This window comes from Triticum aestivum, chromosome 2A, assembly GCF_018294505.1.
Source record: "Triticum aestivum cultivar Chinese Spring chromosome 2A, IWGSC CS RefSeq v2.1, whole genome shotgun sequence".
NCBI classification, from domain to species: domain Eukaryota; kingdom Viridiplantae; phylum Streptophyta; class Magnoliopsida; order Poales; family Poaceae; genus Triticum; species Triticum aestivum.
Window position 1 is genome coordinate 669,621,572 of NC_057797.1, and position 26,498 is coordinate 669,648,069.

The window sequence follows — 26,498 nt, forward strand, 5'->3', positions numbered from 1 at the left end:
CTTCTTTCGAGAGAAACTCTTTCTCTACAAAGGATCCATTCTTGGCAACAAAGATCTTGCCTTCGGATCTGAGGTAGAAGGTATACCCAATAGTTTCATTAGGGTATCCTATGAAGACGCATTTTTCCGACTTGGGTTCGAGCTTTTCAGGTTGAAGTTTTTTGACATAAGCATCGCATCCCCAAACTTTTAGAAACGACAACTTAGGTTTCTTCCCAAACCATAATTCATACGGTGTCGTGTAAAAGGATTTCGATGGAGCCCTATTTAAAGTGAATGCGGCAGTCTCTAAAGCATAGCCCCAAAATGATAGCGATAAATCGGTAAGAGACATCATAGATCGCACCATATCTAATAGAGTGCGATTACGACGTTCGGACACACCATTACGCTGAGGTGTTCCAGGCGGCGTGAGTTGTGAAACTATTCCACATTTTCTTAAGTGTGTGCCAAATTCGTGACTCAAGTATTCTCCCCCACGATCTGATCGCAAGAACATGATTTTCCTGTCACGTTGATTCTCAACCTCACTCTGAAATTCCTTGAACTTTTCAAAGGTCTCAGACTTGTGTTTCATTAAGTAGACATACCCATATCTACTCAAGTCATCAGTGAGGGTGAGAACATAACGATAGCCACCGCGAGACTCAACACTCATTGGACCGCACACATCAGTATGTATGATTTCCAATAAGTTGGTTGCTCGCTCCATTGTTCCTGAGAACGGAGTCTTGGTCATCTTACCCATGAGGTATGGTTCGCACGTGTCAAATGATTCATAATCAAGAGACTCTAAAAGTCCATCTGCATGGAGCTTCTTCATGCGTTTGACACCTATGTGACCAAGGCGGCAGTGCCACAAGTATGTGGGACTATCATTATCAACCTTACATCTTTTGGTATTCACATTATGAATATATGTAGCATTACGCTCGAGATTCATTAAGAATAAACCATTCACCATCGGAGCATGACCATAAAACATATCTCTCATATAAATAGAACAACCATTATTCTCGGATTTAAATGAGTAGCCATCTCGAATTAAACGAGATCCTGATACAATGTTCATGCTCAAAGCTGGCACTAAATAACAATTATTGAGGTTTAAAACTAATCCCGTAGGTAAATGTAGAGGTAGCGTGCCGACGGCGATCACATCGACCTTGGAACCATTCCCGACGCGCATCGTGACCTCGTCCTTCGCCAGTCTCCGCTTATTCCGCAGCTCCTGTTTTGAGTTACAAATGTGAGCAACCGCACCGGTATCAAATACCCAGGAGCTACTACGAGTACTGGTAAGGTACACATCAATTACATGTATATGACATATACCTTTCGTGTTGCCGGCCTTCTTGTCCGCTAAGTATTTGGGGCAGTTCCGCTTCCAGTGACCACTTCCCTTGCAATAAAAACACTCAGTCTCGGGCTTGGGTCCATTCTTTGGCTTCTTCCCGGCAGCTTGCTTACCGGGCGCGGCAACTGCCTTGCCGTCCTTCTTGAAGTTCTTTTTACCGTTGCCTTTCTTGAACTTAGTGGTTTTATTCACCATCAACACTTGATGTTCCTTTTTGACTTCTACCTCTGCTGATTTCAGCATTGAATATACCTCAGGAATGGTCTTTTTCATCCCCTGCATATTGAAGTTCATCACAAAGCTCTTGTAGCTCGGTGGAAGCGACTGAAGGATTCTGTCAATGACCGCGTCATCCGGGAGATTAACTCCCAGCTGAGTCAAGCAGTTATGTAACCCAGACATAGTGAGTATGTGCTCACTGACAGAACTGTTTTCCTCCATCTTACAGATGAAGAACTTGTCGGAGACTTCATATCTCTCGACCCGGGCATGAGTTTGAAAAACCATTTTCAGCTCTTCAAACATCTCATATGCTCCGTGTCTCTCAAAACGCTTTTGGAGCCCCGGTTCTAAGCTGTAAAGCATGCCGCACTGAACGAGGGAGTAATCATCAGCACGTGTTTGCCAAGCGTTCATAACGTCTTGGTTCTGTGGGACGGGTGCGTCACCTAGCGGTGCTTCTAGGACATAATCTTTCTTGGCAGCTATGAGGATGATCCTCAGGTTCCGAACCCAGTCCGTATAGTTGCTGCCATCATCTTTCAGCTTGGTTTTCTCTAGGAACGCGTTGAAGTTGAGGACAATGTGGGCCATTTGATCTACAAGACATATTGTAAAGATTTTAGACTAAGTTCATGATAATTAAGTTCATCTAATCAAATTATTCAATGAACTCCCACTCAGATTAGACATCCCTCTAGTCATCTAAGTGAAACATGATCCGACTCGACTAGGCCCTGTCCGATGATCACGTGAGACGGACTAGTCATCATCGGTGAACATCTCCATGTTGATCGTATCTTTCATACGACTCATGTTCGACCTTTCGGGCTCTTGTGTTCCAAGGCCATGTCTGTACATGCTAGGCTCGTCAAGTTAACCTAAGTTTTTGCATGTGTAAATCTGTCTTACACCCGTTGTATGTGAACGTTGGAATCTATCACACCCGATCATCACGTGGTGCTTCAAAACAACGAACTGTCGCAACGGTGCACAGTTAGGGGAAACACTTTCTTGAAATTATTATGAGGGATCATCTTATTTACTATCGTCGTTCTAAGTAAACAAGATGCAAAAACATGATAAACATCACATGCAATCAAATAATAGTGACATGATATGGCCAGTATCATATAGCTTCCTTTGATCTCCATCTTGGGGCTCCATGATCATCTTGTCACCGGCATGACACCATGATCTCCATCATCATGATCTCCATCATCGTGTCTCCATGAAGTTGCTCGCCAACTATTACTTCTACTACTATGGCTAACACGTTTAGCAATAAAGTAAAGTAATTTACATGGCGTTTCTCAATGACACGCAGGTCATACAAAAATAAAGACAACTCCTATGGCTCCTGCCGGTTGTCATACTTATCAACATGCAAGTCATGATTCCTATTACAAGAACATGATCTCATACATCACATATATATCATTCATCATTCATCACAACTTTGGCCATATCATATCACAAAACACTTGCTGCAAAAACAAGTTAGACGTCCTCTAATTGTTGTTGCAAGTTTTACGTGGCTGCAATAGGGTTCTAGCAAGAACATTTTCTTACCTACGTAAAAGCCACAACGTGATTTGTCAACTTCTATTTACCCTTCATAAGGACCCTTTTCATCGAATCCGCTCCAACTAAAGTGGGAGAGACAGACACCCGCTAGCCACCTTATGCAACTAGTGCATGTCAGTCGGTGGAACCTGTCTCACGTAAGCGTATGTGTAAGGTCGGTCCGAGCCGCTTCATCCCACAATACCGCTGAAGAAAAATAAGACTAGTAGCGGCAAGAAAGTTGACAACATCTATGCCCACAACAAATTGTGTTCTACTCGTGCAAAGAGGACTACGCATAGACCTAGCTCATGATGCCACTGTTGGGGAACGTTGCAGAAAACAAAAAAATTTCTACGGTTTCACCAAGATCTATCTATGAGTTCATCTAGCAACGAGTGATCGGAGTGCATCTACATACCTTTGTAGATCGCGAGTGGAAGCGTTCAAGAGAACGGGGTTGAGGGAGTCGTACTCGTCGTGATCCAAATCATCGGAGATCCTAGCGCCGAACGGACGGCACCTCCGCGTTCAACACACGTATGGAGCGGATGACGTCTCCTCCTTCTTGATCCAGCAAGGGGGGAGGAGAGGTTGACGGAGATCCAGCAGCACGACGGCGTGGTGGTGGATGTAGCAGTGATCGCAGCAGGGCTTCACCGAGCTTCTGCGAGAGGGAGAGGTGTAGCAGGGGAGAGGGAGGTGCCAAGACTTCAGGTGCGGCTGCCCTCCCTCCCCCCTCCTTTATATAGGCCCCCTAGGGGGGTGCGCCGGCCCTCGGAGATGGGATCTCCTAGGGGGGGCGGCGGCCAAGGGGGTGGAGTGCCCCCCAAGGCAAGTGGAGGCGCCCCCTCCCCTAGGGTTCCCAACCCTAGGCGCATGAGGGGCCCAAAGGGGGAGCGCACCAGCCTACTATGGGCTGGTTCCCTTCCCCACTTCAGCCCATGGGGCCCTCCGGGATGGGTGGCCCCACCCAGTGGACCCCCGGGACCCTTTTGGTGGTCCCGGTACAATACCGGTGACCCCCGAAACTCTCCCGATGGCCGAATCTGCACTTCCTATATATAATTCTTCCCCTCCAGACCATTCCGGAACTCCTCGTGATGTCCGGGATCTCATCCGGGACTCCGAACAACTTTCGGGTTACTGCATACTCATATCTCTACAACCCTAGCATCACTGAACCTTAAGTGTGTAGACCCTACGGGTTCGGGAGACATGTAGACATGACCGAGACGGCTCTCCGGTCAATAACCAACAACGGGATCTGGATACCCATGTTGGCTCCCACATGCTCCTTGATGATCTCATCGGATGAACCATGATGTCGAGGATTCAAGCAACCTCGTATACAATTCCCTTTGTCAATCGGTATGTTACTTGCCCAAGATTCGATCGTCGGTATCCCAATACCTCGTTCAATCTCGTTACCGGCAAGTCACTTTACTCGTACCATAATGCATGATCCCGTGACCAGACATTTGGTCACTTTGAGCTCATTATGATGATGCATTACCGAGTGGGCCCAGAGATACCTCTACGTCATACGGAGTGACAAATCCCAGTCTTGATCCGTGTCAACCCAACAGACACTTTCGGAGATACCCGTAGTATACCTTTATAGTCACCCAGTTACGTTGTGATGTTTGGTACACCCAAAGCACTCCTACGGTATCCGGGAGTTACACGATCTCATGGTCTAAGGAAAAGATACTTGACATTGGAAAAACTCTAGCAAACGAACTATACGATCTTGTGCTATGTTTAGGATTGGGTCTTGTCCATCACATCATTCTCCTAATGATGTGATCTCTTTATCAATGACATCCAATGTCCATAGTCAGGAAACTATGACTATCTGTTGATCAACGAGCTAGTCAACTAGAGGCTTACTAGGGACATGTTGGTGCCTATGTATTCACACATGTATTACGATTTCCGGATAACACAATTATAGCATGAATAAAAGACAATAATCATGAACAAGGAAATATAATAATAATCCTTTTATTATTGCCTCTAGGGCATATTCCCAACATCGGCGCGGCTTCCGGGGAAGGAATCTGAGCCGCAGCCTCGGGAGGGTGAGCGTGTTCTTCTTGGCACCCACGTCGACCGTGGATTTTCTCTGCCCCTCACCCCTTCTTCCAAGGGTTTCTGAACTTCTTTGGGGCACAACTCCACCATTTTACCCCCAACTCAATCATTTATCTCGCCGCTTTCATTTCTTTGTGTGAGAACTTCCTGGGTTGTCGGCCTCACTGTGGTCTCTTCAAGCATATTTTCACTTGTCGCTCCCAGACAGTGAAAAAGGCCAATCCGAGTGACGAGAGGACCCGAGTGATCCAGATGTGTGGGGGTCTGGGCATCCAGACAAGAGGGAAAAGCTCCTTTCCGGCCATGATTCTTCCCGATTCAGTTTGCAGATGGCAGTTGACTTGGTTTTACTGTAAAGACCAGTCGACGCCAGGGCAATCGACTGGCCTCCCTCCCTTTACCATGGACCGAGTGGAAAAACCCTCCCCTTTGAAGGTGCTCCCGGAGGAGAAGGCACAGGTGAAGGTGCTGGTAGAGAGAGTGGTCCGGCTTATCCGTGACGGGGTCACCAGTATGGATCTCTTGGAGGTCTTCCTTCAGCGGCGCATCCGGCCCCTTCAAGCTCGAGACCATCCGATGTGGATGTATTCGGGTCTTGAGGACTCCACTCGGATTCATCCGGAGGAGGTCGATGACGACACACTGGAGAAGTGGCTGTCGGGCATGACCGAAACAAGGACAACCCCAGGGGAGCCAGGAGAGTCCCTCCATTCGACCAGTCTCACGCACCAGAGCAGGTCTGATTCTGAGTTTTACTTGTAATCCGAATTCACTTGCGTGGCTGCATGTATCACGTCGACTGACTTTGATTTACCTGCTTTCTTTCAGGCCATTATTGAGATGTATTCAATGCCTAACGGGGAGCAAGAGCGAGTTCTGGAAGGCGAGGCGAGTGGCAGCAATAGTGGCGAGTGGACTTCCGATGGTGAAGGGGATGGAGGAAGCGACGACTCAAGTGATGGAGAAGAAGTCGAGTCGCCTCCTCGCAGGGAGAGGCAATCCAAGCTCGACCAAGAACGGCCGAGTGCCCGTGACAAGGCGACTGCTCCGGTTGGTCAGTCTTTGAAGCGTCCTCGGATCTCTTCGCCAACCCTGACTAAGAAGGCGTCAAAGCACCCCAAAGTTGCAGAGCCAAAGACTCGGAAGGCGTTGCCGAAGATCAAGATTGATATCCCCGTTGCTTCTGCGTGAGTGTCTCTCTTTGTATTCACTCGACGCTCCGCACTGTTTGTTTTTCTTGTTTTAACTGGACGAACTTTGGAATTGTCAGTGCTGCCACTTCCGGGACCTCAGCTTACAGGGATGATGATGAGGTGATGGAGGATGCGGTCACTTCTAACCCGGGTATGATTTCTGCCATACTATCTTTATTCGGTCGATTCAACTGCAACGTGCATTATTGGGTGACGTGATTTTGACAATTGAACTTTGTACAGCTCCCCACATTATTGACCTCTCTGATGACAAAGAAGAGCCCGAGAGGCCTTTGACGAGGAAGAACAGGCGAGCTCCTGCAAGCGAGGCGCTACAGGTGACGCCGAGGGCGGAACCAGTTGTTCAGGACACTGGCAACGTCAATCGGGGTTCTGTTACCTTCGCTGAGCTGCTATCGAGTGCCTTGCCTTCTTCGTCGACTGCTCAGGCCCCTGTCGACCCGCCTTCAGTTTTTGCGACCCATCATGTCCCAGAGGACGAGGTGAATGCTGCTAGGGAAGCCATACGCCAGGCGGGCATTATGATGGAGAAGATGAAGACGGTGCGGAACGCCAGCCAAGCCGCCTATGATGCCAGCTCGGCTCTCCAGAGCAACGTTCAGGTTAGTTGGTCACCGCTTGTTCTGTTAGGATATGCTGCCTGAAGATTATTTTCGAAGATCTTTGCATCTGTACACCCACTGGGTGCGTCGATTGAATTTTTGGACTAGTGGGGGCACGCTGAGTGCACCCGCTGGGTGTAGTCCCCGAGACTACGGTGGACTGCTGGCAGTCGACTGTAGTCTTTGTATTTTGCCGAATGTATAGTTTGTCTCTTCCACTCGGTCGGGTCGAGTGGGATCAGAACCGGTGGGGGCACGCTGAGTGCACCCACTAGGTGTAGTCCCCGAGACTACGGTGGACTGCTGGCAGTCGACTGTAGTCTGATTTCTACTTTCTCTCTTCCTGCCTGCCCTTTTTTTTGAACTCGACTTCGGCGGGCCGGTTGAGTGGGATCAGAACCGGTGGGGGCACGCAAAGTGCACCCACTGGGTGTAGTCCCCGAGACTATGGTGGACCGCGGGCAATCGACCGTAGTCTTAGTATTTATTGCCTTTGTTGTTTTTCCCTGTAAAATAACTTCTCCCCTTTGACTTCAGAAATCTTGTGATCTTGGAGCTTGCTTTGCTGACTTGGAGAGGCAGCAGATTCAACTGAACCTTGACTTGGAGCTGGCCAGGACGGAACTGCAAAAGGTCAGAGACGGCGCCGCTGGTAAGACGAGTTTGTCGACTGGTCAGTTTTAGGCTCGGGTACTCTTCTGCTATTTCTGAGTCAATCGTTACTTCTTTGCAGAAAAACTAAGAGAAGCTCTGGCGAAGAGGGATGAGGATTTGGCTACTGCTCATAAGGAGGCCGACGACCGGACCGCTCTGGCCGAACAGAAGCTGGCTTCGGTCGGCCAGTTGGAAGAAGAGAACACCAGGCTGAAGACCGCTCTGAATGATTCCAACAGGGAGTGCTCGCGCTGGAAGAAGGCGAATCTTGACCAGGGCGAGAAAATGGAAGGCATTGCTCGCAGGAGGGATGATCTGGAGAGCTATCTGAGAAGTCTTGCCAAGAAGTTGTTCATCAAGCTTGAAGGTGCATATTCTGTTCCGACTGATTTTTTTTGTGTCAACTCAGTGTACGAAAATTGACTTATCCTTGGATCGTGAATGCAGAGTTTTGCCAGAACTTTGAAGAGGAGACTGGGCGGATCGAACTAGGTTTGGATCCAATCAACTCTCCTGTGAAAGATGAAACTGCCATGAATCTGCTCCGTCTAGAATCTCGCATTGACAGTGCCGTGGACTACTTGGCTCGACTGAAGGTCGCCATGTCTCGGATTGACCCGGGACTTTGGCCAGAGGCCATGCTCCAAAATGATCTTGAGTCCCTGATGACTCGACTCAATGAAATCCCAGACCGAGTGCAGGAGTGGAAGAAGCCTGTTGCTCGGTGTGGCGCTGATGTGGCTCTGTCTTTGGTCCGTGTCCACTGCAAGGAGGTGCGACAGGACAAACTGGCAGCAATCAAGGTCGCCAACACCCAGAAACAACACTGCCGAAACTTCATGGAGACTTTCATCGCTGCAGCCACTCGGATAGCCGACGGTGTCGACCTGGATGAGTTCATCGAGCCTGCCAGCCCTCCTCCCGCGGAGTGAACAAACTCTTATGTCCCACCTTAAATTTGCCTCAGAATGCCAAGTGGTTTTTGTAACCGTTAAACTTTTTCAGGCTGCGTGCCTGAGTACTTCGATCTGCGATCTGGAACCTTTAGAACTTTCCTGAACTTGGTTTACCGTTGAATATGTTTATGAATCTCCTGCTGAGTGAACCCATTCTTCGTTCAAGACAACTTTTGGATTCGCAGCGCAGCTCCGAAGGAGAGAGAATATGTCTTGTATTTGTGGCGAAGCTCCCCAGGAGAAGGTGGCAGCCGACCCACACCCTGTTACTGCAGAGTGGGACGGAGCGCACATTGTATTTGTGGCAAAGCTCTCCAGGAGAAGGTGGCAGTTGATCCACACTTCGTTGCTGTAGAGCGGGATGAATAGCGCATTGTATTTGTGGCGAAGCTCCCCAGGAGAAGGTGGCAGTCGACCTGCCCCTCGTCGTCCTTGGGTATTGAGATGTGTTTCGTACTTAGGCGAGTACTGGACTGCAGCTAAGCCCCCGAGTGGGAGGATTGCTCTCCACTCGGTAGGATTTTTTCAAACTTAGGCGAGTGCTGGACTGCAGCTAAGTCTCTAAGTGAGAGAACTTAGGTGAGTATTGGACTGCAGCTAAGCCCCCAAGTGGGAGGATTGCTCTCCACTCGGTAGGATTTTTTCAAACTTAGGCGAGCGCCGGACTGCAGCTAAGTCTCTAAGTGAGAGAACTTAGGCAAGTACTGGACTGCAGCTAAGCCCCCGAGTGGGAGGATTGCTCTCCACTCGGTAGGATTTTTTCAAACTTAGGCGAGTGCCGGACTGCAGCTAAGTCTCTAAGTGAGAGAACTTAGGCGAGTACTGGACTGCAGCTAAGCCCTCGAGTGGGAGGATTGCTCTCCACTCGGTGGGATTTTTTCAAACTTAGGCGAGTGTCGGACTGCAACTAAGTCTCTAAGTGAGAGAACTTAGGCGAGTACTGGACTGCAGCTAAGCTCCCGAGTGGGAGGATTGCTCTCCACTCGGTAGGATTTTTTCAAACTTAGGCGAGTGCCGGACTGCAGCTAAGTCTCTAAGTGAGAGAACTTAGGCGAGTACTGGACTGCAGCTAAGCTCCCGAGTGGGAGGATTTCTCTCCACTCGGTAGGATTTTTTCAAACTTACGCGAGTGCCGGACTGCAACTAAGTCTCTAAGTGAGAGAACTTAGGCGAGTACTGGACTGCAGCTAAGCCCCCGAGTGGGAGGATTGCTCTCCACTCGGTAGGATTTTTTCAAACTTAGGCGAGTGCCGAACTGCAGCTAAGTCTCTAAGTGAGAGAACTTAGGCGAGTACTGGACTGCAGCTAAGCCCCCGAGTGGGAGGATTGCTCTCCACTGAGTAGGATTTTTTCAAACTTAGGCGAGTGCCGGACTGCAGCTAAGTCTCTAAGTGAGAGAACTTAGGCGAGTACTGGACTGCAGCTAAGCCCCCGAGTGGGAGGATTGCTCTCCACTCGGTAGGATTTTTTCAAACTTAGGCAAGTGCCGGACTGTAGCTAAGTCTCTAAGTGAGAGAACTTAGGCGAGTACTGGACTGCAGCTAAGCCCCCGAGTGGGAGGATTGCTCTCCACTCGGTAGGATTTTTTCAAACTTAGGCGAGTGCCGGACTGTAGCTAAGTCTCTAAGTGAGAGAACTTAGACGAGTATTGGACTGCAGCTAAGCCCCTGAGTGGGAGGATTGCTCTCCACTCGGTAGGATTTTTTCAAACTTAGGCGAGTGCCGGACTGCAGCTAAGTCTCAAAGTGAGTGAACTTAGGCGAGTACTGGACTACAGCTAAGCCCTCGAGTGGGAGGCTGGCTCGCCACTCGGTAGGAAACTGTTTTTACAAACTTAGGCGAAGCGGATTTGCAGCTAAGCCATCCACTGGGGGATTTCTTACGCAGACAAAAAAACAATAATAATCACTGGAAAATTATAATGCTCTTGTCTTTGATAAATAAACTATAGGAGTTTTTCTTATTACATCTCATTCGAGTGAGAATTCAAGTATAAAAGGGGCGGAGTAGCTCCGCATTCCAGGCTCGTGGCTCGTCAATCTGGCGATCGACATTGTAAAGGTGGTATGCTCCATTGTGGAGGACTCTGGTGACTATGAAGGGGCCTTCCTGAGTAGGAGCGAGCTTGTGTGGTTTCTGCTGATCCACTCGGAGGACTAAGTCTCCTTCTTGGAAGGCTCGGCCCCTCACGTTTCTGGCATGGAATCGACGCAAGTCTTGCTGATAGATGGTCGATCAAATCAAGGCCATTTCTCTTTCTTCTTCTAGGAGGTCGACTACATCCTGCCGGGCTTGTTCTGCTTCATCTTCTGAGTAGAGCTCAACTCTGGGAGCGTTGTGAAGCAGGTCGCTCGGTAAGACTGCCTCGGCTCCATAGACCAGAAAGAATGGGGTTCTTCTGGTCGATCGATTTGGGGTTGTTCTTAATCCCCAAAGGACTGATGGAAGCTCGTCGACCCATGCACTTGCCGTGTGCTTGAGATCGCGCATCAATCGGGGTTTCAGTCCTTTGAGAATTAGGCCGTTTGCCCTTTCTGCTTGCCCATTCGACTGGGGATGAGCGACCGAAGCATAGTCGACCTGAGTGCCCTGAGAGGCGCAAAAGGCCCTGAATTTGTCGGAATCGAAGTTTGACCCATTGTCGGTGATGATGCTGTGTGGAACTCCATATCTGAATATCAACTCTCTGATGAAACTGATAGCGGTGCAAGCATCAAGATTCTTGATAGGCTTGGCTTCAATCCATTTGGTGAACTTGTCGACTGCTGCCAGCACATGAGTGAAGTCGCTCCTGCCTGTTCTCAGTGGTCCAACCATGTCCAACCCCCAAACAGCGAAAGGCCAGACGAGTGGAATGGTTTTCAGGGCTGACGCGGGCTTGTGCGGCATATTGGAGTAATACTGACATCCTTCACATTTGTCGACTATCTCTTTGGCCATCTCATTGGCTCTTGGCCAGTAGAACCCCGCTCGGTATGCTTTAGCCACAATGGTCCGAGAGGACGCATGATGACCACAGGTCCCCGAGTGGATATCGTTAAGGATCATCTGACCTTCTTCTGGTGTAATACACTTCTGGCCGACCCCAGTCGCGCTTTCTCTATATAACTGTCCTTTTATGACTGTAAAGGCCTTGGATCGACGGACGATCTATCGAGCCTCTTCTTTGTCTTCTGGGAGTTCTTTCCTTAGGACGTACGCGATGTACGGTTCTATCCAGATGGGAGTGATAACCAAGACTTCCATGATCAGGTCGACCACAGCCGGAACTTCAACTTCAGTCGGATCCGTGGCACTTTTTGGCTGCGGGGCCTCCTCAGTGAAGGGATCCTCCTGGACCGATGGTGTGTGGATGTGTTCCAAAAACACATCGCTAGGAATGGCTTCTCTTTTGGAACCTATTTTTGCGAGATCATCAACTGCTTGATTTTGCAGTCGGGGTATGTGATGAAGCTCTAACCCCTCGAATTTCTTCTCCAGCTTTCTCACTGCATTGCAATAACCAGTCATGGCTGGACTTCTGACATCCCATTCCTTCATCACTTGATTGACCACCAAATCTGAGTCGCCATAGACCATGAGGCAACGGACACCGAGTGAAATGGCCATGCGCAACCCATATAAAAGTGCTTCGTATTCTGCCTCGTTGTTAGAGGCATCAAAGTGGATTTGAAGAACATATCTGAGTTTATCTCCTCTGGGGGAGACTAACACCACTCCGGCTCCGGAACCATTTAGCATCTTGGAACCGTCAAAGAACATGGTCCAATGCTCCGAGTGAACCTGAGTCGGCAGTTGCTGTTCGATCCACTCGGCGACGAAATCCGCGATTGCCTGGGACTTGATAGCTTTCTTTGCCTCAAACTTGATATCTAGAGGAAGAAGTTCAATCGCCCATTTTGCCACTCGACCAGTTGCATCCCTGTTATGCAAGATCTCTAACAACGGAGCGTCGCTGACGACTGTAATGGAATGATCAGAGAAATAGTGGGCAACTTTCTTTGTAGTCATGTAAATCCCATATACGAGCTTCTGATAATGATGGTATCTTTGCTTCGACGGGGTCAAGACTTCAGATATATAATACACTGGGCGCTAAACTTTGAAGGTTTTCCCTTCTTCTTCCCGCTCGACCATAAGTACCGTACTGACGACTTGTCCTATGGCTGCAATGTAAAGTAGCAAAGGCTCCTTGCTGATTGGGGCAGCAAGCACCGGCTGGGTGGAGAGCAAAGTTTTGAGTTCTGCAAATGCTGCATCAGCTTCAGGAGTCCACTCGAACTTGTCAGACTTCTTCATCAATCGGTAAAGAGGCAATGCCTTTTCACCGAAGTGAGATATGAATTGACTTAGGACGGCCAAGCAACCAGTAAGCTTCTGAACATCGTGCACTCGCACAGGACTTTTCGTTCGGAGTATAGTACCAACTTTTTCTGGATTGGCGTTGATTCCCCGTTCGGAAACGAGAAAACTGAGTAACTTTCCGCCAGGAACTCCGAATGTGCATTTTGATGGATTAAGCTTGATATCAAACCTTCTGAGGTTGGCAAAGGTTTCAGCAAAGTCAGTCAGCAGGTCAGAACCCTTCCGTGACTTGACCACAATATCATCCATGTATGTCTCCACATTCCGACTGATTTGGGTGAGTAAACAATTCTGAATCATCCTCATGAACATGGCTCCGGCATTCTTGAGGCCGAATGGCATGGTAACATAGCAGAAGCACACGAATGGGGTGATGAAAGCTGTTTTGATCTCATCAGGTCCATACAGACGGATCTGATGGTACCCGGAATAGGCGTCTAGAAAAGACAGTCGCTCACATCCCGTAGTCGAGTCGACTATCTGGTCGATGTGGGGGAGAGGAAAATGATCTTTCGGGCAGGCCCGATTGATATTTTTAAAGTCAATGCACATGCGAAGTGACTTGTCCTTCTTGGGGACCATGACAACATTGGCGAGCCACTCGGAGTGGTAGATTTCTCAGATAAACTCCACCGCTAAGAGACGAGCTACCTCTTCGCCAATGGCCTTTCTCTTCTGGACGGCGGACCATCGGTGATGTTCCTTGACAGGTTTTACTTTTGAGTCGACTCTTAGGCGGTGCTCAGCCAGCTCCCTGGGAACACCCGGCATGTCAGAGGGCTTCCATGCGAAGATGTCCCAGTTCTCACGGAGGAACTGGATGAGCGCTTCTTCCTATTTAGAGTCGAGTGTTGTCGAGATATGAGTTGGAGCAGCGCTGGGGTCGGTCGGGTGGATATGAGCTGTCTTTGTATCGCTAGTCGACTGAAAAGCTGACTCCGTAGCGGGCTTCTTGGCTCGCAACAAATCACTCGGGTCTGCAGTCTTCTGGTATTCCTGCAACTCCACCACTGCCATCTGAGCGTCGGCGATCTTCGAACCTTTCTAAAAACATTCTTCCGCTTTCTTCCGATTGCCCGTTACAGTAATCACACCTTTGGGACCAGGCATCTTCAATTTGAGATACACATAACACGGTCGGGCCATGAAGCGTGCATAAGCCGGCCTGCCCAAAATAGCGTGATAGGCACTCTGGAAGTCTACAACTTCAAATGTCAACTTCTCCTTGCGGTAATTCTTGGAATCACCGAAAACCACATCAAGAGCAATCTGGCCGAGTGATTCGGCCTTCTTCCCAGGAATGACTCCATGGAAACTCATGTTGCTGGCACTGAGTTTGGACATCGGAATGCCCATCCCTTTCAATGTCTCAGCATACAATATGTTCAAACCACTGCCACCATCCATCAGGACTTTGGTCAGTCGAGTGCCTTCAACCACTGGGTCGACCACCAGAGCTTGCCTCCCCGGGGTGGCAATATGCGTTGGGTGATCGGACTGGTCGAATGTGATGGCAATCTGGGACCATTTCAAATAACTTGGTGTCGCCAGAGCAACCATATTCACCTCTCGGTTAATGACTTTCAGTCGACTTTTGCTCTCAACATCAGCAAAAATCATCAAGGTGGAATTGACTTGAGGGTATCCGTCGTCACTGTCCTCTTTGTCCTCGACTTTGTCCGACTCCTTTTCTTTACCTCTGGGTTGCTTGCCCTGGAACTGCTGGATCAAGAGTCGACACTGTCGAGTGGTATGTTTCGGGTAAATGAAATTACCCTCTTCATCTTTCTTCGTGTGGACGAGACATGGCAAGTCCAACACATCATTTCCGTCCTAGTCTTTAACCTTTTTGGGGTTCCAAGGCCCTTTAGGTTTCCCTTTGAACTTTCCCTGAGTTACAGCCAAGGCTTCCCCGGGAGCAGCTGGCTCGACTTTCTGCTTCTGTTTCCAATTGGAATTTCCTCCGGTTTCTTGGGCGACTGACTTCAGCTTGCCACTCCGGAGTCGATCCTCATCTTCACCATTAGTGTACTTGGTGGCAATCTCCATCATCCGATTCAGGGACATCTCTCTGGTTCAACCGAATTTCAAACTCAGTTCTCTATACTTGACGCCTTCCTTGAAGGCACAAACTGCTTGGTGGTCAGGCACATTTTCCACCGAGTGATGTAACGTGATCCACCTCTGGATGTAATCCCTCAAAGTTTCGTTTGTCTTCTGTACACAAGACCGCAGTTCCGTCAGCCCTGTCGGTCGCTTGCACGTGCCTTCGAATGTGGTGATGAACACTCGGGAGAGATCCTCCCAAGTGTAAATGCTGCTAGGCGCTAACTGGTTCAGCCACGCTCTGGCCGAGCCCTCCAACATGAGAGGCAGGTGCTTCATGGCCACTTCATCATTGCCGCCGCCGATCTGGACGGCCACTCGGTAATCTTCAAGCCAAGTATCGGGCTTGGACTCGCCAGTGAACTTACTGACTCCAGTCGCCAACCTGAAGTTGGGAGGAATCACAGCGGCCCTGATGGCTCTACTAAAGCACTCTGGCCCCGAAACATGTACTCTGCTGCTGGTAGGTGCATCTCTGTCGTGATCTTCTCGGTGAGCCCTATTCCTGTCGACCAAACCTTGGACGAGAATGGATCTCGCGTCAAAGCCTGGCCCTCTGGGGTCGACTGGAATCCTTTGCCCACCACTATGAGGGCGCCTGTCATCCTGCTGGCGAGGCACATACGACCCGCTCCTCGGGGGAGGCGTGGGCACTCGACGTCGACCATCACGATCGACTCGGTGTTCAAACTGCTCATGGTTCCCATACTGGTCACGCCGGTCCCCACGTCCCTCATGCCTCGGGGGCGATCTCGGGCTGTGAGCCGACTGGACCGTGTTGCGGCAACAGATCTGCTATGAATCCTGTTCCGCGACTGAGAAACAGCAGAATTCTGATCTCCTGCTGCCCGGAGTAACGCTCTGATCTGCAGCAAGCCTCTGCCAGCCTCCGATTGGGAAGGCTGAATCGACTCCGCTATACGGGCCGCAGCTACTAAATTCTGAATCGGAGTTCGATATACCTGCGGGGGCGGGAAGAGCTGATGTCGACTGGATTCGGGAACCCGTTGTCGCGCACGCTCGTCGAGTGCTCGCTGGAGGTTTTCCAGTCGAGTGCCCTCGGCTAAGTTCGCCAGGCGCGCGTCCTCTGAGGCGCGAGCCTAGGGGGTTTCTCCAATGATAGGAGTGTGCAGTGCGTCCATGTTCCGGCGGCGAAGTTCTTCTCTCTACAGCGACGTGAGAGGCTCGGGAAGATACTCCTCATGGGGACGTGACGGGTCGCCTCCACCCACGCCTTCGTCGGTGCGGGGAAAACCGGGAGGACTGGGTGGTCCATCGGCCATCAGAACCTCCGCCGCCGAATCGCTACTATCGCACTCGGATGCGGTCACTGCGGAGCCAGTCGACAGATCGAACATGCCGTACAGGGATTCGTCGGGCTCGATCGCCGCGACTTGAGGGGTGGCTGACTGACGTGCCACCGCATGCCTCACCCACCGCTGAAGTCTCGACCGACCGGAGTGCTTGCGCCGGCAGGAAACAGGGAGGGAGGACGACACAGGAGCCGACCGGTAGGGGGTCGACGGTTGCCACAGGAGAACGCCGCGGACGCACACGCTAAAGTGCGTGGCCCCGCGAGCAGGGAGTGCGTCCACGTCGAGCGGAGCCTCCCGGAGCCAAGCAGAGTCATCGACAATGAACGTGAGCGCGCCGAGACGGATCTCGCGGCTCTCCACCGAAACTCCGCCGAAAACCATGATGATTCGGGTCGGAAAAAAGTCGCAACTTCTCCAACAAACGCTAAAACACTTGCCCCACGGTGGGCGCCAACTGTCGTGGTTCTAAGTCTGACAGTAGTGTAGGGGGGTACGTATGGAGAGGCTAGATCCTAGCTATGGAGAAGTTGTAAGCACACAAGGTTTACGAGTTCAGGCCCTTCTCAGAGGAAGTAATAGCCCTACGTCTCGGAGCCCGGAGGCGGTCGACTGGATTATGTGTGTATGAGTTACGGAGGTGCGAACCCCTGTCTCGGAGGAGGGGGTGGCTTATATAGAGTGCGCCAGGACCCCGGCCAGCCCACGTTACCAAGGATTCAATGTACATTAAGGCGGGGCGTTACTAGTAACGCTGGTAATAAAGTGCTATGATGACCATAAAAGCTATTTAATGACCGACCGTTAGCGTGCGGAGTGACTTTAGGTCTCCTGGCCGTCGAGTGGTTTGGTCTTGGTCGAGTGATTGCTTCTTGGTCGAGTGTCTTCGAGTCTGTCGAGTGGGACACCTTCAAGCCGATTTAAAGGTGATTTCTTCTAGAGATGTCCTTGGGTAGGGTAGGTAGGACAGGTCCATGACCCTACGTAGGTACATAGCTTCATCACAAGCTGTCCCAAAATATCTATCCACCTAACGGTCATATCATTGAAGGGCATTTATGTCTTATCATGTCGGGCTGCTCCCTGGGCTATAAATAGCCGCCCCCTACAACCACTAGCCGGTTGGCTGCTCCAAGAGAAACTGACACTTGTCATTTGAGAGCAACCCATCCTCTGAGGACTTTGAGCGAAAATCATCGAGTGAGGAAAAACCCAAAACCCAAACACCTACAAATCCCAAGTGATTGAGCATCACTGAAGAGATTGATCATGCGTGGATCCGACACTTGTTACCTTTGAAGACTGTGCTTCTTTCAGACGGTTAGGCGTCATGGTCTAGAGCATCCAAGAGGAATTGTGGATCGCCGAGTGACCAAGTTTGTGAAGGTTTGGAAGTCGCCTGAAGACTTACCACGAGTGATTGGGCGAGGTCTGTGTGACCTTAGCTCAAGGAGAATACGGGGAGGACTGGGTGTCCTGAGATGCGTGTTCAGGACTGGGTGTCCGGGACTGTGTGTCCTCGAGTTTAAATACTCAGCCGCTCCAACCAGACGTACAACTGAGACATCAGTTGAAACTGGTCTACCAAATCATTGTCTTCACCAAGATTACTGGTTCTATTTTCTCAACTCTTTCATTTCCTCATAACTGTGTTGTGTGCCTGTTCATATCTGTGTTTGAAGACTTTGACTGAAGACTTTCTCAACTTCCTCAGTTCAATTTCTTCAGTCTGTTTGTCTTCATCCTATGTTATCCTGTGCTTACGCTTCATGTACTCTGTGCCTGTCTTCATTTCATTATGATGACTATGCTTGTATTCTGTTATGTTTACGTTTGAGTACTTATTTCGCTGCTAGTAGTTCTTCACTAAGGAATTTCCTCACCGGCAAATTCCTCGGTGAAGAATTTCATAAAAATCACCTATTCACCCCCCTCTAGTCGATATAACACACTTTCAATTGGTATCAAAGCAAGGTACTCCCTTGTTCTGTGTAATTTTGGTTTAACCGCCTGGAGTTTTAGTTATGTCGACCGCAGGTATGACGAAAGTGACATGCCCCATCTTTGACGGTCACGAGTATCCCAAGTGGAAGGCCATGATGAGAAAACGCCTCATGGCGATGAACAGCGAGCTGTGGACCATCACTAAGATTGGTCTGACCGATTTGTGCAAGATGACGGAAGCTGATGACATTCGCAAGTACACTCTTCTCAACCTCACGGCGAAGGATGTCATCTGCTCCAGTCTGTCACAAAATCAGTTCAGGAATATCATGCATCTCGATCATGCGAAGCTCATCTGGGACCGTCTCTCTGAGGTCTATGAAGGTCATCGAACCTGTCATGATCCTTGGTTTGAGGACTTCAAGGAATCTCTCAAAGCTATGACATTCGAAGCAGAATTATCATCTTCTGCATCATGCCTTATGGCAAAAGATGCTGAGGTAACTGAATGCTACCTATCCGAGTCTAATGATGGTGAATCTGGTGATGAATTTGGACCCAGCTATGTCAAACTTGCTTCCCTTGCCACTAAACAACAAAGAGCTTTGGAAAAAGTTCACTACATGCTAAACAAGAGTGATGATATGTTGCGTGAAGAAATGAATCAGTCAAAAGCTTTGGCTGAAAGTCTTCAGAGACTTCATACTAAGTATGACACCCTTCAAGATCAACATAACACTCTCTTATCCGATCATGAAAAGCTTTCTTATGAATTTCTTCAAAGAAAGCAAGACCTTGAAAAGCTAAGGGTGAGTTATGAAGATCTTTAGAAGGAGCGCAATTCATTACTTGCTCAACAAATCAGCGCTTCTCAGGAAGAATTTGTTCCTCCATGCTTGAAGTGCATTGAACGTGAATCTGCTAATTCTTCACCTGAATGTTCAAATGCTGCTAATGTTTCAAATTCTTCACATGCCTCTGCTATCACTAATTCCTCATCTGAGAACATTGCTAGTATCATTGACGATGCAGGGCTGAAGGAATTGTACATGACAGGCATGTATAAAATCCTCAAAGGGCATCAGACTCTTTGTGATGTGCTTAAAAAGCAGATCCTCAACAGGAACCCTAGGAAAGAGTGTATTGCCTTTGAGAGGAAACTCAACGCTAATGGTACATATTGGAAGCCTGAGCAGTACCCCAAAGCTACATGGGTTGCTGCAAAGGGACCTCCAGTTTATCCATCTAACCTATCTGGATATGCATGTGAATCTCCTCATTCTGATGATGAGTCATTTGCCTCCAACTACAAACTGTTCAAAAATCAGAATGGTGAAGTATTTGCTAGATATGTTGGCACTAACTGCAGGAACGGTCCCCCTATGAAGAAAATCTAGGTTCCCAAAAGATGCCTTGAAAATCTTCAGGTGAATGTCATCATGACGCCACCTGTGAAGAATAGGAACCCCAGATCAAATTCTTCATATGGATCCAAGTCCTCATACGGACCAAACTCTTCACATGGATCAAATTCCTCAAAAGGATCAAAGTCCTCAAATGAACATCATCGTGCTAACCCGTCTGTTTCGCAGGGAAGATCTAAGGATTATGGATATGTGCATTATTCTTCAAATTATTATGTCCATAAGTCCTCGAAGAATTTCTCTGCTTACTCTTATGCTTATTCTAACCCCTCTTATGTGAAACGAAATGGACTGGCTTCTATACCATCCTTCTGTATGGAGCTCGTAGAATGATGAACTCTTTTCCACCCCTTCAGATGTGAGTGGTGAAGAAAAAGAACTAATCTCTTCTGCAGGGTCAGGTCTCCAGACGTACGTAATCGTCTAAAGAATTTACTGGAGACCTGAGCATGCCTGATAGGACGCAGGCTAATCATGAAGAAATGAACTTTCATGTCTCACGTCCTCATATTGCTTTATCTGTTCTTTTGCTTCATGAAATTGATCTGATGAATTGATGTTATATTCTTCACTGATGAAGTATATGAGTTTGTAAGCTGCACTAATTCATCTGCAGGATGATCAATCCAAAGCCACTGAGTGGGTCCTCGATAGTGGATGTACAAATCACATGACTGGTGACAAGAATCTATTGATGGATGCTCCATTATCTCCGTCGCATCTGAAGCATATCATCTTTGCTGACAAAGGCAAAAGTCAGGTATTGAGTCTAGGTAAGGTTGCAATCACAAATGATCGACACATGGACAAAGTCATGATTGTTGAGTCCCTAGGATACAACCTTATGTCTGTCTCAATACTTTGTGATCTTGATATGGACACGGGGGAGAGTCTTCTATCTTGTATCTTCACGGCCCACCAGTCCGGCCCATGCCACGTAGCCCGGACGCCTGGGGACCCCCTAATCCAGGACTCCCTCAACCACCACAATAGCCATCGAAGAAAAGAATGACGGATCACCTCCTCACCCGAGCTCAGCGCGGCTCCATCGCCGATATGCAGCTTTGAGGGCCTACAATGTGGCTCAGCAAAAGTGAAACCATTGCCATTTAACGAATCAAATCGGGGCAACACCTCGAGCACGCCATCGAACTCCAGATCTGACACCCCACCACAACTAAGACGCCGAATGAGGAAACCATACCTACCATTCATGAACCATGAACCCATCACACGTTTCACCTTCCAGATGTCGTCGATGCAGACCACAATCTGCATCCGCTCCTGGATTACCTCCCAAGCTCAATGCTGACGCTGGAGCAAACGTCGTTGCAACGGCAGAGCCCGAGGACACAGGTCCATCACGAGGAAGCGGCCGCCACCACGCCATCCTTATTTGAACAGACTAATTTCCAAATCGATCCCCAACCATAGGACCGATGGCCTCTCGTCGGGGAAGGATCTGAAGAATCTTTATTCAGCGTTGTCATCGTCGCTTTGAAGCGAAAACGATGAACAGCCTAAAAGCCTAGACTACACGGGAGTAAAAATGATCCACACGCATAGATCTGGCGATCCCACTATGAATTTGTTTGTTTGTTTTTTCACATATCGCTTGTAACATGTACGCATCCTTTCCTTCATAAAAACCATACGCCTCCATCATCTACGCACATGCATGCTCGATTTCTAGAAAAACAAATAGCTATGCCACGTCATCGTCGAATCGAACTGCATGTTATACACATCATCTCATCAAAAGAAAAACAAAAAAAAGATCGATGCATGCAGCAAATTTGTTTCTACAAACTGCTGAGTTTAACAAATTTGCTCCGCCGAATCAAAGGGCCATAGGCAGCAACGAGCTTTGCTCATGGCAGTGGATGCGGAAAGAAGAAGACTTCAACACCCGGAGGACATGGTTGTATTATGCAATTTCTATAAGGATGTTTTTTAAAGGATCCGTAATACTTAATCATGATCATTGGCCTTTTCGCACAGAAGTTAATTTTTTAAAACAATGTCAGTGCTCGCAGTTCTTTTTCCCCCGGGAAAGTCCCCATAGTTCTCTGAACATGCACTTATTTCACAAGCCAAAGCTCACCCCATCTAAACGTGGTCTTGTACAATATCCAGCCACGGCAAAAATACTACTACTCCACTAGGCCAGTTGAAGGAGTCAGCCTGCTGCCTGCACAAGTAGCTTATATGCGAATTAATCAGTCAAGTGTGCCGCACTATGCTGGCGCACATACGTACATCGCCATGTCAGTGCTGGTTCTGGCTGTCGACGTCTAAGTGGAGGCCATGGTAACTTGTCCGCGACGAAGAAGAACCGATGAGCCATAGCTCACGGTGGATGTTTCCTGTTGCCATCTATCTAGCAATAGCAATAGCGATAGCGAAACAGGCGGCTGCCGCGCCGCTCCTACAGCTAACTCCCATCAGTTCTGGATCGCCTTCTGCCACCGGCCGTGCGTACGGCAATTCCCAAGCGACCCAATCCATGTTCATGACCCGGTCTTGTCGTCCTCACGCGCAAGCATGCATCTGCTAACACTTGGACTGCTCCAAAGCTCCAAACTGCCTCGGATAAACAAAGCCGGCCACTGCCTGCAGGCTGCCCCAACGACGGAAGGGAAGGATAATCTAACGGGAACCGGCATGTATAAATTGCCATGCACGCGCACGTACCAGATAACCAGATAACCAGAGCAGAGCAGCAAACCAGCCATGGCAGCCTTCAGGATCGCCTCGCTCTCCCTCCTCCTCGCCCTCGTCGCCGCGGTGGAGGGCGCCGGCGATGAGCGCAGCACGTTCATCGTGCACGTGCAGCCCCAGGCGAGCCACGTGTTCGGCACGGCCGACGACCGCAAGGCCTGGTACAACTCCTTCCTCCCCGAGAACGTCCGGCTCCTCCACGCCTACCACCACGTCGCCAGCGGCTTCGCCGTCCGGCTGACGCGGCGGGAGCTCGACAAGATGTCCGCCATGCCTGGGTTCGTTGCCGCGGTGCCCGACCGGGTTTACAAGCTGCACACCACGCACACGCCGCGGTTCCTCGGGCTGGACACGCGCCAGGGCGGCAGGAACTACTCGGCCGGATCCGGCGATGGCGTCATCATCGGGGTGCTTGACAGCGGCATCACTCCCGACCACCCGTCCTTCAGCGGCGATGGCATGCCGGCGCCGCCGGCCAAGTGGAAGGGGAGGTGCGACTTCAACGGCCGCTCCGTGTGCAACAACAAGCTCATCGGCGCTCGCGTTTTCGACACTGCCGTCAGTTCTGGGAACCGCACCACCTCTACCGGTGCACCGCTGTCGCCGATCGACGAGGATGGGCACGGCACGCACACGTCGAGCACGGCGGCGGGAGCAGTCGTGCCAGGCGCCCAGGTGCTTGGCCAGGGGAGGGGCACCGCGTCCGGGATAGCGCCCCGCGCGCACGTCGCAATGTACAAGGTGTGCGGCCTGGAGGACTGCACCAGCGCCGACATACTCGCCGGCATCGACGCTGCCGTGGCTGACGGCTGCGACATCATCTCCATGTCCCTCGGCGGGCCGTCGTTGCCGTACCCCGAGGACAGCATCGCCGTCGGCACGTTCGCCGCCGCAGAGAAGGGGATTTTCGTCAGCATGTCAGCCGGCAACTCCGGCCCAAACTACACCACGCTGTCGAACGAGGCGCCCTGGATGCTCACCGTCGCCGCGAGCACCATGGACCGTTTGATCCGCACCAGGGTGCGCCTTGGGAACGGTCTCTGCTTCGACGGCGAGTCCGTGAACCAGCCAGACGCCGCGTCGACCGTCTTCTACCCGCTGGTCTACGCCGGCGCGAGCTCCACACCAGACGCGCAGTTTTGCGGCAACGGCTCGCTGGACGGCTTCGATGTCAAGGGCAAGATAGTGGTCTGTGAGCGCGGCAATGACGTCGGTAGGGTTGACAAAGGCGCCGAGGTGTTAAGAGCCGGAGGCGTCGGCATGATTCTGGCCAACCAGGCCATTGACGGCTTCAGCACCATCGCCGACGTGCACGCCCTCCCAGCGTCGCATGTCAGCTACCACGCCGGAGACGCGATCATGAACTACATCAAGTCGACGGCGAGACCGATGGCGCAAATCATGTTCAGGGGGACGGTCCTCGGCACGTCGCCGGCCCCGGCTATCACTTCCTTCTCCTCGCGCGGGCCAAGCTTGCAGAACCCCGGCATTCTGAAGCCCGACATCACGGGCCCCGGCGTGAGCGTGCTCGCGGCGTGGCCATTCCAAGTAGGTCCGCCCTCGTTGGCCGGGGAGCACTCCGGACCGACCTTCAACTTCGAGTCCGGGACGTCCATGTCAGCGCCGCACCTCAGCGGCATTGCCGCGTTGATCAAGAGCAAATACCCGGACTGGTCGCCGGCGGCGATCAAGTCCGCCATCATGACAACGGCCGACAGCACGGACCGCTCCGGCATGCCGATAACCGACGAGAAGGGGACGGCGGCGGACCTCTTCGCCCTTGGTGCCGGCCATGTCGACCCGGACAAGGCCATGAACCCCGGCCTGGTGTACGACATCACCCCGGCAGATTACATCGGCTTCCTCTGCGGCATGTACACGGACAAGGAGGTCTCCGTGATCGCGCGCCGTGCCGTGGACTGCTCGGCCGTCGAGGTGATCCCGGACCGCCTTCTGAACTACCCGTCGATCTCCGTCACGTTCCCCTCGTCGTGGAACCCGATGAATCCGATGGTGGTGACACGCAAGGTGACGAACGTCGGAGAGGCGCCGGCGGTGTACTACCCACAGTTCGACCTGCCGGAAAACTCCATGAACGTCACCGTCATGCCGAGCTCGCTGCGGTTCACTGAGGCGAACCAGGTGAAAGATTTCAAGGTGACCGTGTGGCCGAGGACCAGCGGCGATGCAGTGGTGGTGCAGGGGGCGCTCCGGTGGGTGTCGGACAAGCACACCGTGAGGAGCCCCATGTCCGTCGCCTTCGCCGGACACTAGAGCACGATCAGCTTGACAATTTATTTTACTATACGCCAACCTTTTTTTTTTGCGAGAGTACTATACGCCAACTTGATGCTACCATTTCCCCGAAAAAAAAAACCTGATGCTACCTTTGTTTGTCAGGTTTTTGCTTCTTATGGGTTAGTTCGACATGATTGGGTTGACATGATAATGTAATGGTGCGTGTTTGACATAATTTGCTGTGAATTATAGCATGTTTGCGTTACCTATTTTATTAAAATTATCTCACAATTTGAAGGATTTGGTTACTTAATATTCGATTGAAATGGATATACAATAATTCTAAAAGAACAAATTTTATTTATATTCCATAATCATATCTAGTTTCACTCTAAAAATATATCTGAAAATTGTTGGAGTGAGAGATTCAATTAAATCATCCGGTAAAGAAAGTACCCATGCTTGCGAGTACAAATTAATATTCTGAGCTTTTCTACCACATTGGTATGCATGCTCAAATTTGTTATGGCGTAGTGTGTGTTCTTGGAATGGACATGACTAATTCCGTTTAGAAGTCAATAGTGTCTTTAATCACACATGGTTAAAAGATATAAAAATGTTTTCTAACATTATTATTAGATACTTGTTCGTGTGTTGTAACGAGCATAAATATTCTAGTAGGTTAGCGTGTGATTTATTTGCCCATATTATTTGATTGTGTAAAAGCAATAAAATTAAATATTTGATAAACACTTGTTTGGTAAGCACTTGTTGATTTATCAAAGAAAACAAAATTTTATTTGATAAGTACATAAGAGATGGGGCACTTGAGGCAGTTTTCATTGAAAAAACCATATGTGAGCAAAAAAAAAAGTAGAGAGAGAGGATGAACTATGTAAGGTTGGACAAAGGAGAAGGGGATGACAGAATCATACATTCTTTTTAAGTAAGATAAGTGCATGCCGGACCGGTGAGACCCATACCCGGCAGGCGTCCTGGATAGGATCTCAGGTCTTAGATGTTAGTTTTGTCTGCGATGTCTGTTTGGTATTAGGCTCAGGCTATCTGCGCCTCTTCATCAGCTGGATAGAGATGCTTAGACGACGGCTTTAGTCTTACTGTTGTATTACTTTGTAAGGTCTTATGAGAATAATTAATAAAGTGGCCGTATGCATCGCCCAGATGCAGAGGCCGGGGATCATCCTTTTCTAAAAAAAAAGCTAGATGAAACCAGACATGGCCTCCAGATGCTCCATATCTCTCCCTCCCATGGCCTTCTGCATGTCCAACACAATCCCAAGTATGCAAAGAAAACACAAAGCCCAAATTTGAACAAATCGTATATGTGATTGAGTAAAGAAGGGGGGTAAGAATTGGATGACATATGTGGTCGCTACTGAGGTCGACTTTATAGAACTGCTCATGGACGAAGTGGGAGAAAGAAGGACAGAGGGCGTGTATGGGTTTCACATTTTATTTTACCCTTATTGCTTATATAGTTTTCGGCCCAGTTTTTCTTATAAATGAGGTCAACTTGTTTATGTTTTTTATCTGGTTTCCCTTACAAACTGAAACAAGAATTTCTTTGAATGAGATCAAATTCAGGTAGGGACCTCTCTGTTGACTGTGAAAAAAAATAGTGTAATTTTCACAATCAACTACTCTCTCCATTTCTAAATATTTGTCTTTTTAGATATTTTAAATGGACTATTACATACGGAT

General features: G+C 49.6%; 1 protein-coding gene across 1 annotated transcript; it reads left to right on the top strand.

Annotated features, from left to right (window-relative positions):
• The first annotated feature begins 22,550 nt into the window (after positions 1-22,550).
• On the top strand, positions 22,551-24,812 carry LOC123191822 (subtilisin-like protease). The gene has a single exon (XM_044604409.1). It carries the CDS (start codon positions 22,551-22,553, stop codon positions 24,810-24,812), a length of 2,262 nt encoding a protein of 753 aa, XP_044460344.1.
• The last annotated feature ends 1,686 nt before the right edge of the window (positions 24,813-26,498 follow it).

Excerpts from the sequence above, each read along its gene's own strand:
- LOC123191822 (XM_044604409.1), top strand. The coding sequence starts at position 22,551 with ATGGCAGCCTTCAGGATCGCCTCGCTCTCCCTCCTCCTCGCCCTCGTC.